This window comes from Pipra filicauda, unplaced genomic scaffold (genome assembly GCF_003945595.2).
Source record: "Pipra filicauda isolate LSUMZ 115617 unplaced genomic scaffold, ASM394559v2 scaffold207_size1410395_pilon, whole genome shotgun sequence".
Taxonomy (NCBI): Eukaryota; Metazoa; Chordata; class Aves; order Passeriformes; family Pipridae; genus Pipra; species Pipra filicauda.
The window spans coordinates 440,526-459,164 of NW_024104318.1; the positions used below are offsets into that span (position 1 = coordinate 440,526).

The following is an 18,639-nucleotide window of genomic DNA, read 5'->3' on the forward strand; positions in this document are numbered from 1 at the left end:
AAAACTCAACTGTTGACTTTTCTTAGGCTCCTTGTCACACTCTGAATGTAGCAGTCCCAGCTTGATAACTCCTCCCCAGTCACCTCTTAACTTGGAAACATCTTCCTTCGCCAGCAGCCAGTCTCAGAACTCTCTTTCTACACTGCCTAGGATTTCCATTAGCCCAGTATCTATTGGAGAACGTAGGAAAGATAGGTAAGGTCCCTGCCTTTTTTGTTTTTAATACAAATGTATCTGAGGAAATTTTGTGTGTTTATTAAGCTGAAGGAATGTGAAAATTTAATTTAAATTACAAATATGTAGGTGCAGAGGTACGTCTCAGGTCCTGTTTGTCAATGTTTTTATTTTCTTTCCAAAGTATATAAGAGAACTTTTTGTGGATTTTTAAAATAAGTGATTTCATAAAGGTTTTGTTTCTTCTGTGTCTAAATTGAAATACACTCCTTCAGCTGAACTACCTCAGATGCTTATAGCCTTGTTCTGTGCTCCGGAAATCTAAACAAAATTGAGACTTAGTAATATCTGATAACTAAATATCAGGTGCCTTAGCATTGCAGAATATGTGCTCTAACCACTGTGCCTTGATTCAATATAGCCAGATAACATGAAAAATTAAGGACGTAACTGTGGAAGAACATATCCACCTGTACAGATGCAATTTTACTATCTTGACTGATCCCTTTGGCTGTACCTGGACCACTGCTAGTAGCAGCATTAAGTATATGTGTAACTGCCTGCAGAATTTGAATCTGACTTGATGGTTTTCTTAAAAACATGTGCTTTGTGTTTTAACGACTGCCTGTATCTCATGGTGAGCCTTTTCAAGATACATTGTTTATGGTATCAGTCTTGGACATCTGTTTTCATTTTATCATGATCTGGCTAAACTGAATATATGAAAGTCTGTACAAATTCAAAACACAGAACAGTAAGATACAAATTTGGATCAGGTATTTATTTACAATAAGGCAGCTGAATGCCATTCCGGCAGTATAAAGGAGCTATGATGTGTTGGAATAGATTACATTTATGTGGACTTCAAGACCCCATTGTATACTTAATTTATGTAAAAGCACTGACCATAAAAAATGTGAATGATAAAGTAGTAAGGATATTCTGTATTCTGACTTTTCTGGTAGTAATAAAAAGTTATCCACAAAATGCTATATGAAACTTTTGTCTTGTTTAAAGAATTTGTGATTAAGTTATTGTAGTAATTCTAGAATGTCTTATGTACAAAGGAAAGTGTTTCTTTGAAAGGAAATGTAAAGAGGTTTTTGTGAATTTTCATTCTTTCTTACTTCAGCGTGACTTTTTTACTACATATACTCAGTGTGTTCTTGTATAAATGTTCCTCTAATTGTCACTTGCAAATTCAAAGTCAGATGTCTTTTCTCTTTCACATGACTGATGATTAGTGTTCAGCTGAACAAGCTGGGGTTTTGACACCCCTATATCTTTGTGTCTTTGAGCACAAGATACATCTTCTGGTCTCTGGGAAATAACAAATTTCTATTAATGTTGATCAGATGATTGAAGTTCCAGGTTCCAGCCCCATTGCTCTTGCCGTGCTTATGTACAAACCATACTCTAGATTGACTTTCTGAAAAGAGTATACTTCTAAGGTTTACTTGTGGGTTTAAAAAAAAACAAACCAAACCAAAAAAACTAACAAACACAAAGTGTTCTTAATTTGGGAAAGTAGGTACTTAAATCTATCCTAAGACAATGTCTGAAGATGCCTACATAGTATTCTAAATGGGTTTTTTTGTCTTATAATCTTTCTATTCCCCACAATATACAAATAACTCACTTGGCCTTTCCCCAGATAAAATTAATAATAATACAGATTAAAAAAATAAATCAATATTTCTGTTTGTCCTGTTGATTTTAATTTAAATGAAAATTAAAAGTTCTGATCAATTAAGACTTTTGCTCTAATCAGTGTTTAGTGATTCTGGCAGACAGTCTGAATATTATAGAAAAGTGTGCTTCACTTGATTTTAATAACACTACTTATCAACTAAGACACCTTTTTAATGTTATCATTCTTTTTTTCTTTATTATTGATTCTCTACTACATGCATAGTTATCTTTCATTTTGTATTTACTGGAATTCTAAGATAGGATCCTATGTAATTTGTATCGTTTTGATTCCTTCTTATTCCAATCCAAAGCAAACAAGCTGAAGATGGGTGGGGTAGATGGACGAGCAGAAAGGTACAATAAACAAAATCCAGAAAGATGTAATTTTAGTTTTTAATGAGATAGTATGCCTTGATAAGTTTTGTGACATTAAGAATCTTCATATAACATCATGGCTTTACATGCTCATAATGAGTGAAAAAAAGTGAAGTTCATAAATTCTCGTTTTCTGTGAGTTATTGGAGTTTAGCTAATTTAGGCTACAAGCAAAAAATATGAGCTTCAGCAATAAGTAAATCTTATCTTCACTACATTGATAGACAAGTGCTGAGGCCATTACCTGTAACAGTGATATAAGATGACTGTGTCAAAGAGTTACATTTGTGTCAGCAACCAGTCTTTATCATATCTGTGTTCATAAGCTGGGAAAATATTGTTAAGGCTACCAGATGGATAGCTTCAAAGACTGTGGCAACATGCATAATTATGAAACAATGTCCCCTTCACTCTGCCCCCAGCCTCACATCCTATTCTTCCCAAAAATACATTTCCTCAGCCTGGTTCACATTAGTGGAAGTGAATAAAGTCCAGTTAACTTTTCTGGTCTCTGAACAGCACAATAAAATAGTTTAGGCAGTTGGCACAATTTAGAGAATGTCTATGATATAATGAAATGTTAGGAAAGAAAATATTCAAATTAATGCATGTCAAATGCATTATAGTGGTACTACAATAAAAAATACACCACACATGATGCCCAAGCTGTTTCATTCACAGTGAACTCAACTGTTAATATCTGGTGATGCCTCTTGCTGTGTAGACGTTATTGAGTTTATAGTAGTATAAACCAGGACTTTTTAGAAGGCTACTGTTTCTTTATAAATGGCATGAATGGACCAACCCTGTTTGGACAGGTGGATACATCCCAAATATGGGGGGAGGAAAGAGGACTGTATCCGAGTTTTCTTTTGTATAAGCCATTTTCTTATTATACTTACTAGTGTCTTACTGCTGTTTGTCTTGTTCTAAGTGTTCTTGTCTTCTCAAATCTTCTACATCTTTCAGATATCTGTTCCGTAATAGGTCTTTTCTGAGAATCCCTGTGGCTCCTAGGCCTAGGTTCTCATCACTAAGGAGTTTGAGGTTGGCCTGATCTAAGGTTGTCCTTCTCGAGCAGTATTGCGCACTTTGTGCTTTTTTTACATGTTTGGATAATTGCCCTGAGGAGAATTTGCATGGTAATTGTAATGCTACCATGCAAACTGCTGTCTTAATGGCTTGAGTTTGCAACTGCTTAATTTTCGTTACTAATTTATGTTTTCCAGCTTACAAATACAAAATATGATATTTGTGCATTGTTGTCCTTTGGTTTGCCACCTTATTATTCATTATGTTTATTTTCACTGGCAATGAAGACTCCCAACATTTTTATTTGTAACATACCTTTCTGGAATATGGTTTGTAAATGACATATTATATACAGTGTTTCAGTTACTTTCATATAATATGCATTTGGAAGCTTTTTTCTTGCCAACTTCATGACCATACGATTTATAATTCATATTTGCCATAATTTTTAGAGCAGTCATGTACCTGGTATACATTTACTTCTGCCACTGTACATTGCATGGTGTTAAAGGAATGCATTTAAGACATTTGACAGTAGTGGTTTTTTTAAGTACCTGTTTAAACCTATTTTACTATTACAGTTCAGACAGACATAAAGTATTGCATGTACTTGGACATTTGCGATGGTTCGAGTGCAACAGTTTCCAAATCACTTTTAACTATCTTCTCTAAAAGGCCCTACATGGAAGAGCCACGTCATGTTAAAGTGCAGAAGGGTTCTGAGCCACTAGGAATTTCCATTGTGAGCGGAGAAAATGGTGGAATATTTGTCTCTAAAGTAACAGGTGGGAGCATTGCCCATCAAGCTGGCCTTGAGTATGGTGATCAGTTACTAGAGGTAATTGTTTGCTTACTATTCCTATGGTTTAATGAATCAGTTGTTATGACTGCAACCATAACTGTCTTCCCCAAAACATTATGTTGTGAAAGCTTGTGCGCTGTGAGATGTAGAGAACAGTACTCTCTATTGTAATGTTCCATAATTGTGATTGTTGTGACTTTTTTCAGGCTTTATCATAAAAATACTGTCTTTTGATGGTCGATCTACATTCCATTTTATGTAGATGTAATTAATTTTTAAGCAAGCTAGTTTCAGTACTTAAAACAATATAGTCTCAACACCATACTCTGCCTGGTAAGGTGAGTAAATATTCCAGCAACTGGCTTTTACCGAGTTTCATGCTGCTGTTGCTGTGCCATATCCTTAACTGAGACACCCAATTAAAAAGTTACTCAGGTAGGCTCAGTCGTGTTGTTGCCCAGGGTATTAGATAAACACATGGAGTAGCATCTTGTAAAGTACAGAGCTGCTTTGTAAATGTTAGATCATGTTAAAGCATCTTCTGTTGCACAGTGCGTTTATGATGCTAAAATAGACCTGAGTAGATCTGAATTTATCTTTAAATTCTGAATTTACTCAGAGTTGTGATCTGAGTCAACTTCTGTTTAATCAGTGATATCAAATTATAGCACAACTCAGAATACATGTCTTTTAACAATGCAAAGATTGTTAAACTCATGGTCAGGTTACCAAACATTTTAAAATTATTGTGATTCCTTCCAAGCAGTAAACTCTAGGAATCATAATATAGCTACGTTTTCATTGTCCTATTTACTCCTGTGGAAATAAGTCAGCATTTAGACATGTAACTAATTAGAACACTGAAAGAATGATTTTGCTAGTTTTCATTAGAAAGCTTGACATCCTGACTTGTGCAATTTTTCCGTAGTTTAATGGAATAAATTTGAGGAATGCTACAGAGCAACAGGCTCGACTAATCATTGGACAGCAGTGCGACACCATCACTATTCTGGCTCAGTACAACCCACATATGTATCAGCTTGGCAATCATTCACGATCAAGGTAAGGCTGCCTAGACTTGGAAAAAAGACAGCTCTCCTGTCCATGCAATTATTTAGCTAGTAGCCAACTTCTGTACATGTAATATGTTTGCTAACATGAGCACGTTTCTGGTGATGAGAAATGTAATTGCTTAGAAAAGTAATGTGTGAATATGTGCCTGTCAAAAACAAAAGAAAAATGCTCGATGCATCTAACTATATTTTCTCTTTTATTTGGACATAATCCTTAAATATACTAAAGTAAAACCCAGGATGACTTCTTCCTTGAATTGTGACATTGTAGTACTTGAAATCTTTTTTATTTTTTTTTTCATAACTGGAATTTCCATCAGCTAATTAGAGAAGGCATATGACCTAGTGAAATTACCCATCCTATTTTGATGCATGATTACACTTTGAAACAGAGCTTTATCTTTCTCTTAGACTTAGAGTGGCATGCTGGTTTGGGTTTTTTCACCCTTAATTTAAAATTGATTTACAGCCAAATTAAAAATTGAGTGGAAAATATTTGGCATTAGCCCACCAGTCTTTTATTCTGTCTTTTTTTCCCCTCACAGTTCTCGCCTAGAACCTGTGAGTAATCATTCCACCCCCCAAGGCAGTGGAGCTGCAACACCTGACAATCATTCCGTAATCGATACTGTGAGCGAACAGGATGAAGGAACAATGACACCGCCATCCAAACAAACCACTCCAACTACAAGTCCTCGAAATTCCTTAAGGTAGAGAGCAAAACTTTTGTCTTAAAGGAAAATAAGTGGTCAGAGTGGATGTGGAGGGTATTAAAAAACAAAGTTTACTTTTGTGAATGCTGTGTCTGGTTGAAATAAGCCAACAGGCAAGTTAAGTAGACCCCAGGATAAAAGTACATGTTTTCAGACAGTTTCTGAAAGATGGGATCTGTTAGTGAAGAAAGTTTACTACAAGAATGGTTTAGTTGAAACGGTGATGTTTGTCATGTAAGATTGTGTCTGTAGGTGACCTATTCTGAATAATATTTATGTAAATATATATTATTCAGATGACTAGTTGATTGTATGCAATGCAAATTTTTAAATTCTAGTATACATGTTATTTCTTTCTGTCACAAGGGGCCCTGTGGACACAAACAAAAGGACTCCTGAACCTAGAACTGTTGTTGTTAAAAAATCCCAAGTCGATCTTGGGATCCAGATATGTGGTGGAAACCTGTATGGAATATTTGTCTCAGATGTAGATGATGATAGCCCAGCAAAAGGACCTGATGGACTAGTCTTGGGTGACATGATCCTTGAGGTAAGCTCTTAAGAAAAGTGTGCAGCATACTGACAAAGTGGCTGGGATAGTCTAAAGAGGGAGGTACCAAGTGCTGTGCTGTCCCGCAGTGGGAAATGTTCTGTGAATCTTTAGTTCCTGCCACAAAACCTGGGTAAGAATGATGAGAATGTATAACCCACATTTTGGCTGCAACACATGAGAAGCGGATAATGTGGACCTGGAGAATTAGCACTGTTGATGGCACAAGATGCCTGAAAGTTTGAAGGACTCACGTATGACTGCTTGGAATTATAAACATCTCCTCCCTTCATCTAAATAGGAATCTTTGAATCCAATTGGTGTACATAGGGAAAGGCAAGGATATGAAAGATATTGCAAAACAGAGAAGAATAATAATCTTATTACTGTGAAATTCTAATGAGACTTTAGGGAAAACCGTATCATGTGTCTTTGACTCTCCTTTCTGCATCTGAATATTTATTTACTTGTCAGGACTGCTAAGATGATAAACACATATGTATTTATGAGCTTTTCAGATGCAACTGAGTACTGAGACTCCCATTGCACCTCTACTACCGAGATGGAGATTTTGCTTTGTGATCATGTTTATGACTTCCTTCAGACCACTTGCTTTTCCTAAAAATATTAAATTTTTTTCAGTGTGAATTTTATGATTTTCAGCTTACACTTGGAAAACTTTTTCAAGAAGTGCAGGCACTCTCACTGTGCATGTCTGCTGTGTGCACTTCAATTTTTGTTTTCCAGTGTAATGTCTCAGTCTCCTGCTATAGACATCTTAAGGTGCAAACTGTACTAAAGTGACAAGATTTACTTGTATATAGAGCCTACCAGTGAGAAAAACGAAGTAATTTTGCATGTTTTTCAAGCTCACCTGGTTTTATTGCTTGTTAAGATACAATTTCACACCCAGGGGTTTCTGTTTTGTGTTTTGCAGTATGGGTCCATTGATATGCGAAATAAAACAGCAGAGGAAGCTTATCTTGAAATGTTGAAGCCTGGAGAAAACATCAAAATCAAGACTCAATACAGAATAGAAGAGTTTAATAAAATAAAAGAGCTTCCTGGAGATGGATTCTACATCAGGTATTTGAGCATGACTGGTAATGACAGCATAAGGCTGTTAGGATAGTGTGCTGACCACCACGAGATAGGTGGTACATCGGTTCTGCCACAATTTTTAAAATTTGAAGTTTACCAATTTGTCCTAACTAGTCTTCGGCGGCGAGGACACAATCTGTCTTGTAGTAAGTCTGCATGTTTTGCTGTAAACTTGTTTGTTCTTGAAATGTAGAACGTGCCACTGATCTGTTAACTTTTCAAAAAAGGTATGTGTGTTCTTCCCTTGAGTTGATGGAGAGGTTGTAGAGCCTATTTATGTCTTCCTTTCCAGAGCACTTTATGACCGTCTGGCAGAGGTGGAACAGGATTTAAGCTTTAAAAAGGATGACATTTTGTATGTGGATGATACTCTACCACAGGGAAATTTTGGTTGCTGGATGGCTTGGCAGCTAGACGAGAATGCTCAGAAGCTGGAAAGAGGACAGATTCCAAGTAAATATATGTAAGTGACCTTGGTTACAGTATTTATCTTTAAAAAGTATTTGCCTTTAAAAGTCCAACTAGAGAGATGTGATTTACAATAGTTGTTTGCTTCTGTTCTTTCTGGGAGATAGTAGTTCTTAGATGTCACTTTAAGTATGCATATTTTAATAACATTGAATTAAATATATTGCTCTATCAAGTTGTTTTAAATAGTAAACTAGTAATGGCAATGTCCTGGGGCGCATCAGGCAAAGCATCACCAGCTGGTCAAGGGAGGAGATTGTCCTGCTCTGTTCTGCACTGGGGCAGCCTCACCTTGAATATTGTGACAGTTTTGGGCAGTGCAATATAAGAAAGACATTAAGCTCTTAAAGAGCGTCCAAAGGAGGGCAACGAAGATGGTGAAGGACCTTGAAGGGAAGCCGTATGAGGAGCAGCTGAGGTCACTTGGTCTGTTCAGCCTGGAGAAGAGGAGGGTGAGGGGAGACCTCATTGCAGTCACAACTTCTCATGAGAGGAAGAGAAGGGACAGACACTGATCTCTTCATTCTCATTACCAGTGGCAGGATTTGAGGAAGTGGTATGAAGCTGAGTTGGAGGAGGTTTGGGTTGGATATTAGGAGAAGGAGGTTTAGGTTGGGCACTGGAACAGGCTCCCCAGAGAAGTGGTCAGCACCAAGCCTGACTGAGTTCAAGAAGCATTTGGACAATACTCTCAGGTACATGGTGTCACACTTGGGGTGTCCTGTGCAGGGCCAGGAGTTGGACTCAATGATCCTGATGGGTCCCTTCCAACTCATCATATTCTCTGATACTATGATTCTGTGGTTCAGTCTAGTGATAGATAATACCGATAACAAACATGAGAGTAACCACAGCAAAAATATCTTCGAATCCAAGGTTGGTTATCACTGTCATTCTTGGGAAACATCAGTGTTTTTAGTTATGTGTGGACAGCAATGTTGGTATAAGACTATGTACCCACTGCAGTCTCGTGGTGTTGATACAGAAGTTAAGAGGAGGATGTGGTAACTGATTTTACATTGTTACTGAAATCAGTTGTGGTCACCTAGTCATTTTTTTTTTTTTAGGAGTACTGGTTTTCTGGTTTCCTTTTCTTCTAGTAGTCTTCTCTCCATGTCGTAATGCAATATTCATCCTGACTTCGGGGTATTCCATATATGTGGAATGTGTGGAAGTACAATATATACATACAGACACATACACATCATTGATAGGCTTGTTCCCAGAAGATGGGTGGTAAAACCAACTGCACTATGCATGTTATGTGGCCAAAATATTTGTGATGATATAAAATCAGACTGCACGAAACTGTTATTTTGTATTGCTAATGAGTTCTTTGTGAGGATGAGCATAACATGCAGCTTCACAGAAAGAATGGGATCTTCACTTCTGTGCAAGGCTGCCTTTATTGGCAAATAGGTGCATACTACCACTTCTGCCCTTGAGAATTTTGCCCTACCTGTATCAGAGTGATCACCCTCTTTGCCATTCTGCTATTTACAAGAATTCTGAGGAAATTGTGGCAGTGTGAAGTTTTCAGATGCTTTTTATTTGGTTTATGTTATCGTTTGTTTTGGATTGAGTTTCTATGATGATACTCAGGCCAAGGCTTGAGAGAAGCATTTCAAGTATGTCCCAAAAGCAGCAGTGATACTGTCAAAAAAATTTAAAAAGATAAGTTTAAATACCATCCATTTGGTCTGTCTCATTATAGGATGGATCAGGAATTCTACAGGAGACACAGCATGTCTGAGGCTAAAGATGAAAACAGTTCATCTAAGACATTGTCAGCAGCAGCACGGAGGTCATTCTTCAGAAGAAAGCATAAACACAAGCGAAGTGGTTCCAAAGATGGAAAAGATTTACTGGCTCTTGATACAATCAGTACAGACTCAATTCCTTTCTTGGATGGCAAGTACCTTTGTTACACTTGGGAGGCAGTTCCTTTCCTTCTCTTTCATTTTTAATCAACTGCAGCACAACACAACAAATAATGTTACTTTCTGGTTTCTCTGAATACAAATGGTGATTATTACTTTTAATAACATGGTTTTTTCTATTAAATTACGAACCAGAGTGTTTCAAATTAATTTTTTGGTAGTTTATTCCTAGACCTATTGGCATACTATTTCATTTGGAGAGGGAGATTCTTTTTGAAGCGTAGTTTTGATCTTCCTTTCAATTATTTTATTTCTGTCCAGGTTGCTTAGTCTAGAGAGAAATCCTGCACATCACTCAAAAAAATCTACACTTCTATTTCTTCACTCCTTTACAAAAATCATGTTGATTGCAATGCTTACGTCATTTTAAGAGCTGGACAAGTCAAGCCAGAGACACCAAATATTGTGTATTGTTTACACTTTCCAGGATGATTGGTTTTAGTCTGTATGAAGGTGGGGAGTTCAATTTTTCTAATGGAACACTAGGTTCAATTAGAAAAATGTCTATTTTAAGCCATTAAGTGGAAAAATTGCAATAATGACTGAACACTTTTTGTACTTGTCGAGGCCTTTAGCCCTCGCAAGGGAGATGTTCTCATAATTACTTTTAGGGTGCTTCTGCTTATTTGAGGAATTACAGGAAAATAATTTATACTTCTACAAGTAAATCTCTCCTGTGTGTGTAGATTCTGCAAGTTTGGCATATCAGCGTGTTCAGAAAGTGGACTGTACTTCTCCTAGGCCTGTCCTTATTCTAGGACCTTTACTTGATGCTGTGAAAGACATGTTGGTCAAAGAATCCCCGGGAAAGTTTTGCAGATGTCCTCTTGGTAAGTATGGAAATATAACCAATTTATTCATGCCTGGAATACATGACAGTAACCTCTGTATAAATTAACTGAATGATAAAACCAAAATGGATAAAACTCCCAAGAATCTGAATTTGTAGACAGTGTTTTTTCTTAGCTTTGATCTGTGCCTAAGGAATAGTAATGAAGGTGGATCTCTTTTGGTTCTATGAAACAGAGGTTATGAAAGCTTCCCAGCAAGCCATTGAACGAGGTGTGAAGGATTGTCTGTTTATTGATTATAAACGGAGGAGTGGACATTTTGATGTGACAACTGTAGCCTCAATAAAAGAGATAACAGAAAAGGTGAGTCAATTTTAATGCTGTAGTTCTTTGTACAGTTTACAATATGAAGTCAGACTATGTTGGGGGGTAGAAATTAACTTATTATTGCCATCCATTAGACATTTAGGGAATTCTTCCCCAGGCCGCTGAATAAAATAACTTACCTCACTTTGGCATGTAACTGGTTAAAGATTATTTTATGCAAACTCACCTTTATAGAAACTAGAAATGTCCACATTTTTCTACAGTATTATTTAATAAAGTTAGAAATCATTGTCTTAAATTCCACCCTCTACCCTTGCCAAACAAGGATTTAATTTTTTTTTAACTATTCAGTTTAATGCAGTCGTATAGAAATAAACATCCTAATAATCCTGGAGACAGATATTACCTAAAGTCTGCACATTCCTTACAGTTTTCAATCAAACCACACAGAAAGTCCTATTAACACTTGTGTTTGCTTATGATTTTTGGAAGAGAAAATTAATAGGAGTGTTTAAGCTTGGCAAAATGTATATTGCATATATTTCAGTTTTAGTTTTCATTTCATTAGTTCTTCAAGTACTTTTTTTTCTATCAATGCATGCTTTTGGTATTATGAATGGAATTCCTTGCAGTTTTTCATCTTCTGTCTTTTGTTATAAATCCTTTGGGTACAAATTTCTTGGTAGTGCCAAAGTGGTAAATGTATAGCCAAATTCTGTTGGGTTGCTATGATTTAAATAGGGGGAGAAATGGGGGATTTGCATGTGTGCTTGTGCTCTTTAACTGAATGAGTGTTTTGCATTTACATTTGATCTTAGGATTGTCATTGTCTGCTTGACATCGCTCCTCATGCCATCGAACGGCTCCACAGTGTTCATATCTACCCTATTGTAATTTTTATTCGCTACAAAAATGCTAAACAAATCAAGTAAGTCTGTGAGGGGTGTAGTTCAGGGATGTTTATTTTAGCTTAAAATAAGCTTGTTTTACCTTTATTGTTTATTTCATCCAAGTCATCTTAAATCTCTTTAAAATGGGGAAATTAATCCTCATAAAAACCACTATGAGGTATATGGTCATAACTCCATTTGGGCTGCATGACAATTAAGTGAATCTTCTCAAGAAATCCGTGTAGACTAAACTGAATGTACTCCTAGCGGGATTCAGATCTTTCCTGCTCCCTTTTGTAGTAAACTGTAAGGCAGATATGGGTGAGATCCATTGAGGGTTTAGTGGTGACGATGACAAAGCTGTTCTTCGTCCTCTCAGCAGGGCCAAAGGTATACCTTGACCTCACAACCTCAGCTTTCCCACCTTCATTCTCCAGTGAAAAAAGCAAAAGAAGTCCCCTTTTGCACATAGTGTGTATATTGTAGTCTTCTCAAGCCACATCTTTCAGTAATTGTCAATTTTCTGCTTGAATATAGCCAGGAGCAGAACACCGGAGTTACAAACCCCAGTCCCTCCTCTGATGTCTGAGTAAGCCTTCACATGTTTTGATAGATTGATTTGGCAAGAAGTGACATAATCTCCCCACGTGAATATTAAGACACTTTTGCTAAGAGATCTTATACTTGTGCTATCTTCATTTTTAAAATTGAAGACTTCTTATATTCTTGATCTGTAGGTAAATTTGATTACTATCTATTTAATAAAGAAGATAAGTATCACCACTTTAAAGTAGAAGAAAAACATAGAGCATTAGATGTATTTCATCACCACTGTAGGATTGGGCACTTGAATGATAAATGGAACTGTCATGTCTTGACCCCCATTGGAAATGGAATGGTGACCTTTACAGCTGTTCCCTTTTTTTTTTTTTTTGAAAGTGGCAGAGAGTGATCAAACCAACAGTCATCGATATAAGTTGCAGTGGTACATTTTTCCACCTGTTGTGAGCACCAAAGGTTTTTCCAAACAGCATTTTTCATATAGCACAGGTTCTGTTGGCATTCTCTGAAATGCCCCACAGCAATGATAGGTTAGTTTAGTATTTTTTTTTAAATTATTTGTAGACTTAAATTGTGCTGATTTTCTCACTGCTATAAGAAACTATGTTTATGTTGTTTCAATATGTATCTATATGACCTTAGTAGTTGAATATAAATTCTGCTTCCTTTTAAACAGAATTCCCTACTGGGTACCCTAAGTCACGTTTGGAGGAGAGTGTTACAAGCCTTGATCAGAATTAAAATATTTTTTTTACCATTTGTAAATTTCTCTATGTTTTTTTGTGTTTCAAGAGCTTCTATAATAGAAAAAGAGGCATCTCAAAAATGTGTCATATATATGATAACAGAAATATTTTATTTGCTTGATGTTTGATATTTCACAAGCCCTTAAAAGAGTGGTACTTGTGCCCAGCTTTGTGTAGGGAGTAGTAACGTGTATATGAGATGATGATTCACATGAACTGGAAAAAATTATATTCTTTCTTCTACAACCACCTCTCAGTCTCTGAAACTTTAAAGAATTACTGTCTTGGTCTGACAGCAAATAAATTCATTAGCGCTGAAATGATCCTGATGACTGCTGATACTGCTCAAACTCGGTAGATGGCACTCTGGGCCTAGGAGTCTGCTTGCACGTGAATTAGGCTTTGTATTCACCCAACTGGAGGGAATCTTTTCAAGTCCATTTAAAAAAAAAATTACTCTTATACAAGGTGTTTCTCTTTTTTTTCTCCTTTTTTTTTCCTTTTTCAGAGAGCAGAAAGACCCAGTCTTCCTGAGGGACAAAGTTACACAAAAACATTCCAAAGAACAATTTGAGACAGCTCAAAAAATAGAGCAAGAGTATAGCAAGTATTTTACAGGTTTGTATTTAATCAAACTTTCACTAGGAGCACAGTGGCGATTTAACCCAATTACACTGTAATTCAAAAGATCCTACATTCTTTCAATGAAAACTTGGTTTTTTTTCATTCTGCCTTCCCTTTTGGCAAACTCATGTTCTGTTGTTTTGTTTTACTATGAGATGAAATGTCAAGTTAGAAGTATTATTCTCTGCTTCTACATAGTTTTGTTTTGAATGTTATGAATCTTATGACCTGAAGAGATTCTGAAAATGTTTTATGATTAGTCAGTAGTATTGGAAGTATGGTCAAGATAATTTGACACAGTAATGCCAGTTTTATATCATGAAAGGAATATAAGGGTTTTTTTGTAATTTTAAAAATCAAACAAAACAACAGAAGAACGCTGTAGTTTAAATTAACAAATGATGATTTCCAACGATCCCTTTCAACCCCAACCCTTCTGTGATTTTGTGATTTGTGAGACATACGTTAAATGTTTCAAGAAAGCAAAAAAATTGTCCAACATTTCTTGAGCATGCATTGTGATTTGGAATAATTAAATTCAACTTTAGAAGCCTTTTTAACTTCATAAAATGTATGAAATCAATATTAGTTTGTAGTTAATACTGTATTTTTACCAGAGAAGGAAAACGGTGTTTGAAGACTGTCTCTGCTCATTTCAGAGTGTATTTTCATTTGGTTCCACATACATTCAAACAGTGGGGATAAAATTCTAAGCATCTTGATGTGTATGGCAACAAAACTTAAAAAGAAAAACAAAATGACACACTAAACTAAGCCAAAATCCAACTTTTCATCCCATGGGTTTCTTACAGAAATATTTTGAGGCATAACTGCCAAGGGTAGGAGAGGGAAAGGGGGTATATGTAGTATAGAGCTCTCTCAGTGCATCCTGTGTGCGTTCTCAACAAAATCACTTACCTGTCTGTAATAGCCATATGAATGTTTTTTACATGGTATGTACTAAACCTTCACAGAATTTGACATGCATGTGGCCAGATTGCATATGTTATCTTCTGCTTCTTGTTTAGTCATTTGTGGCATTTTAATTTTACCCTGATAGTGGAAGTGGCAGTCAGTGAAAGAGAGTCTTACGTGTATCTTCTCATATGCCCTGTGGGAAGGTCCTCCCTCTGTTAGTTCCAAGTACAGTGGACTCCAGCAGTCATCAACATTTCCAGATGCTGATAGTCAGAGAGGATTGGTGTTCAAACTGCATTGACATTTAAGCTTGTTGAAGTTATAGTGTTGTGCATAAAATAAACCTGTAGATAGGCGTGTTGTACGTGGTAGCTTACTCATGGAGCTGTAGGACACGCTCTCTGACCTGAGCTCTGTGACTACTTCATGAAGTACACTTTTTGATTAATGACTCTTTGAAGTTGGCTTTGTTTCCTGTATTGTGAGCACAGTGTGTAGTCTGAATCATTTCCTCCCTGCTCTTTCACCTTCCACAGTCCTTGTCAGTTACTGTGTTCTATATCCAAACTCACCTGACATCATTAATTGTAGTATATATTGCAGAGTCAAATATTAGTTTATGTGACATCAGATTCTCCTTTTAAGGAAAATTATTTCTTAAGCTGTGTAAGTATTTCCGTATTTTTTTAGCATTAATGGTAGCTGTGGCCAGAGGCTTTGCTGACATATTTCTTGAGTCATGAAGTTCCTCACTTTTTAAGTCTTAAAGTGAATACGTTCTCCTCTCCTGTGTCAGTGTTGGCATTTTACTTTTTATGACTGTTATGTTTAGCAAGGGTAGAATAAAAGGTATTCGTTTATCTTTTTAATTGATTTTCAGGGATTTGCTTGCTGTTGGCCTTTTGTTTCTTAAATGTAGTTGACAATAAGAACTGGCCGCTGTTTTAGTTAGCTCAATGATCTGTGAACTGCCTCATAATTTACTTCTAATATTTGTAAATAGTGTCTAGTTGCTACAGCTGTAGTCTCTATGTATATTACCCTGTAAATATAAAACTCTTAACACCACATGTGGAACAGAGAAAGTTTATTATAGCAGGTTCTGACCATCTTTAGACTTAAACTTTGCCACCTGATGCCTCTGAAAATAGTACATGGAGGCCTCTTACAAAACAGTTGTCTTAGTTGATTACAGCCATTAGTTCTGTGACTTCCCTGGACTGTTTTAAAAGCTAGCAGAAGAAACTGAGTATTTAATGCTTGACCTCTTTGTTCTGCTTATTTGATTTTATTTTTTTTTTAGTAGAGTCATGCATCTGTCAAATACTGAATTGAGTTGCTTAATTCTGATCTGTTGATAAACACTTTGCAGATAAATGCAGAAGACTGCTCTTTGTAATTAGTCATAACTGTTTGTTCCAGTCTCATTTGTGTGTGGTGTTTCTTCTTCTCCAGGCATTGTCCAGGGAGGAGCCCTTTCAAGCATTTGCACTCAGATTATGACAACTGTCGACCAAGAACAAAACAAAGTCCTGTGGATTCCAGCTGGCCCGCTGTAGATTATTTCGCTGTGAAACTACTTTGCAGATGTAAATAACCAACTAACTTTCTATCCGATGGACTCTGTTCATTTCTGTCTTTATAAAGTTATCCGTAGGTGATTTCTGTTTCATGAAGGGGAATGATAACACTGAACACACAAGGACCTGATGAGGCATGTGGGAAAGGGGTAGATCACTTCACCGAGCTTGTCTCTTAACGTCGTACGTGTACACATGACAGATTGTCACGAGGGGTTGTGACCTGTGTGTACTTGTCCATGAGTAACGAATTTAACAATGCTGCAAAACCCTGTAGAATGACAAGTTTACAAAAACCTTTTCAAAGTATTTGGTTCTTGCTGTTTACTTGAATGTCTTTTTGTTTTGTTTTGTTGTTTTTTTTTAACTCTATGTCCTTTCACTTAATGAGGTAGCTCTCCAAAATGGAGTGAAATTTCTGAATATGAACGGTCAGTTTATGCGCAATGTGACTCTTAGTTACGATTTTGACCATTTCTAAACACATTGTTGACTTGACAACCAGGTAATAAGGTGGGATTGAATCGGTACGTCTTGGGAGTAAGCTCAAAAGTAAGTACACTCCTAACACAGGGCAGACCACTGTTTGTATCCTGTCGATGCTTGTCTGTCAAAGATATCGTTTCTTGTTTTATGCATGAATCTAATATTTAAATGTCATAATGTATCTGAACAATCCAAGCTTAACTTGTGTTGAGAAATAATAATTTTTGGTTGTTGGGCCTGGATTAAGTACTGGTGGGGAAGAGTCATAAACTAGGCCTAACATGCTGTGTTCTGTCACTTTTAGATACTGTAAATATGGAAAGCTTATGTCGGTGCAATTTTGCAGGGTAATTCTTAAGCTTTGTACTTCAGTGTGTAGCATTCACATAGATTGTTTTTATTTAAGAGCAGACACAGTTTTAGGGCTTTGACTAAAAGCCTTTAGAAAGGTACTAAATTGTTAGTGTTTTCACTGTCAAAAAAAAGTGATCGTTTAGTTTTGGTTGCAATACTTATTTAGCTGTTGTACCAAACTCTATTATATTGGTTCCCTTTTTGGTTTTTTGCACTTCTGACTCTGTGTTCCTAACACAGGTTTTGTACCTGTCTCTTCTGTCTCTTGTGCCATGTTTCCTGGGTACTGTATTTTAATTGTTTTTGAAATATTATTTGAGTAGAACTGCTTCTCAGCCACTGTTTCTAACATTTCATTATGTAGGGTTTCTAGTTTTACACTACAGGCTGTAATTTTGCTTCTGTTTGCAGCTTTTATAATTAAAAAAAGGGATTCTTATTGTACAGTTCTTCAAAGAAAGATCTGGTCCTAAATTTAAATTCTGTTTTACAGTTGCTATATTATAGTTCAAAATACTCTTTATAGTATTTATATAGTTATAACTATATAGAGGATTTTGAACTATAAAAACATCTAATATATATATAGTATTTTATATAGTATTATACCATACTATTATAATACTATATATATAAATTTATAAATATGAAATGGTATCAATGAATTACTAGTCCACCTGCTTCCCATGGTGAGGGACAGAAGTTGGGTTTTGTTTATCTCATTTTTTTGTTTGTTTGTTTTTTAAAGTTTGAGATCAGAGTAGACTCCAGTGGTACAACTGAAACAGACAGGTACTGTTCTGATATGGATTTTTCTGTACTAAATGAAAATGTCACTTTGTATCAAAAAAAAAAGTTAAAGAAACTGATTACTAAATAAAGGTCAATTTCTGTAACTTCACTTGTGTGTAATGGGTGCATCTGTCTCTCGATCTTCTTGACTCTTTTTAGTTGAGTCCTCACATAAGGTTTAAATTTCTGACTAAACTTGGTGCACATACTTTCGAGTACCCACCTTGAGAGGAATAAGCTTCGGTTTTGTGCTTTTGTCCAGCCTTGCATACATAAATACCAGAGACCTTCACAAGCTGCAGGACACAAGAAGTTAGATGTTTGTGTTAACATCTTTAACATTCTGGCCCAGGTGTTAAGGATTTCAGATGGAAATGCAATTGATTGGATGAAGGCTTTATCTGAAGAATGAGTCTATCACTGTTATTTTCAAGAGAGCGTCACTGGAAACTGGGGAAAACATAGGCAAAAATGTGAATATTAGCTTAGAGACACATTGCAGAATGCTCTGACTCAGTTTTTACACTTCAGACAGACCAGCCTCTTCTGTTCATTGAGTTACCTGAAAGCTTAGAGGGAAGGTAATTATTGTGTACTAAGTTTTCTGCTTCATCAGTTGCTTTATTCTCAGATGCCAAATAGTGAGCTTC

The 18,639-nt window shown here is 36.2% G+C and overlaps 1 protein-coding gene across 5 annotated transcripts in view; it reads left to right on the plus strand.

Moving 5' to 3' along the window:
* The window catches only part of DLG5 (discs large MAGUK scaffold protein 5), a 105,167-nt gene extending 87,069 nt beyond the window's left edge, over window positions 1-18,098 (plus strand). For 2 of the 5 annotated variants that reach the window (XM_027723982.2, XM_027723981.2), the window contains exons 21-34: window positions 27-195; window positions 3,211-3,288; window positions 3,949-4,111; window positions 5,004-5,137; window positions 5,694-5,858; window positions 6,228-6,411; window positions 7,349-7,497; window positions 7,805-7,975; window positions 9,695-9,891; window positions 10,607-10,750; window positions 10,947-11,074; window positions 11,857-11,966; window positions 13,744-13,853; window positions 16,233-18,098. In XM_027723982.2, coding sequence (XP_027579783.1) covers window positions 27-195; window positions 3,211-3,288; window positions 3,949-4,111; window positions 5,004-5,137; window positions 5,694-5,858; window positions 6,228-6,411; window positions 7,349-7,497; window positions 7,805-7,975; window positions 9,695-9,891; window positions 10,607-10,750; window positions 10,947-11,074; window positions 11,857-11,966; window positions 13,744-13,853; window positions 16,233-16,336 — 2,006 coding nt within the window. In that variant the 3' untranslated portion in view covers window positions 16,337-18,098. The remainder of the gene's footprint in view (window positions 1-26; window positions 196-3,210; window positions 3,289-3,948; window positions 4,112-5,003; window positions 5,138-5,693; window positions 5,859-6,227; window positions 6,412-7,348; window positions 7,498-7,804; window positions 7,976-9,694; window positions 9,892-10,606; window positions 10,751-10,946; window positions 11,075-11,856; window positions 11,967-13,743; window positions 13,854-16,232) is intronic. The other 3 variants (XM_027723983.2, XM_027723984.2, XM_027723985.2) reach the window with 2 other exon arrangements.
* The last annotated feature ends 541 nt before the right edge of the window (window positions 18,099-18,639 follow it).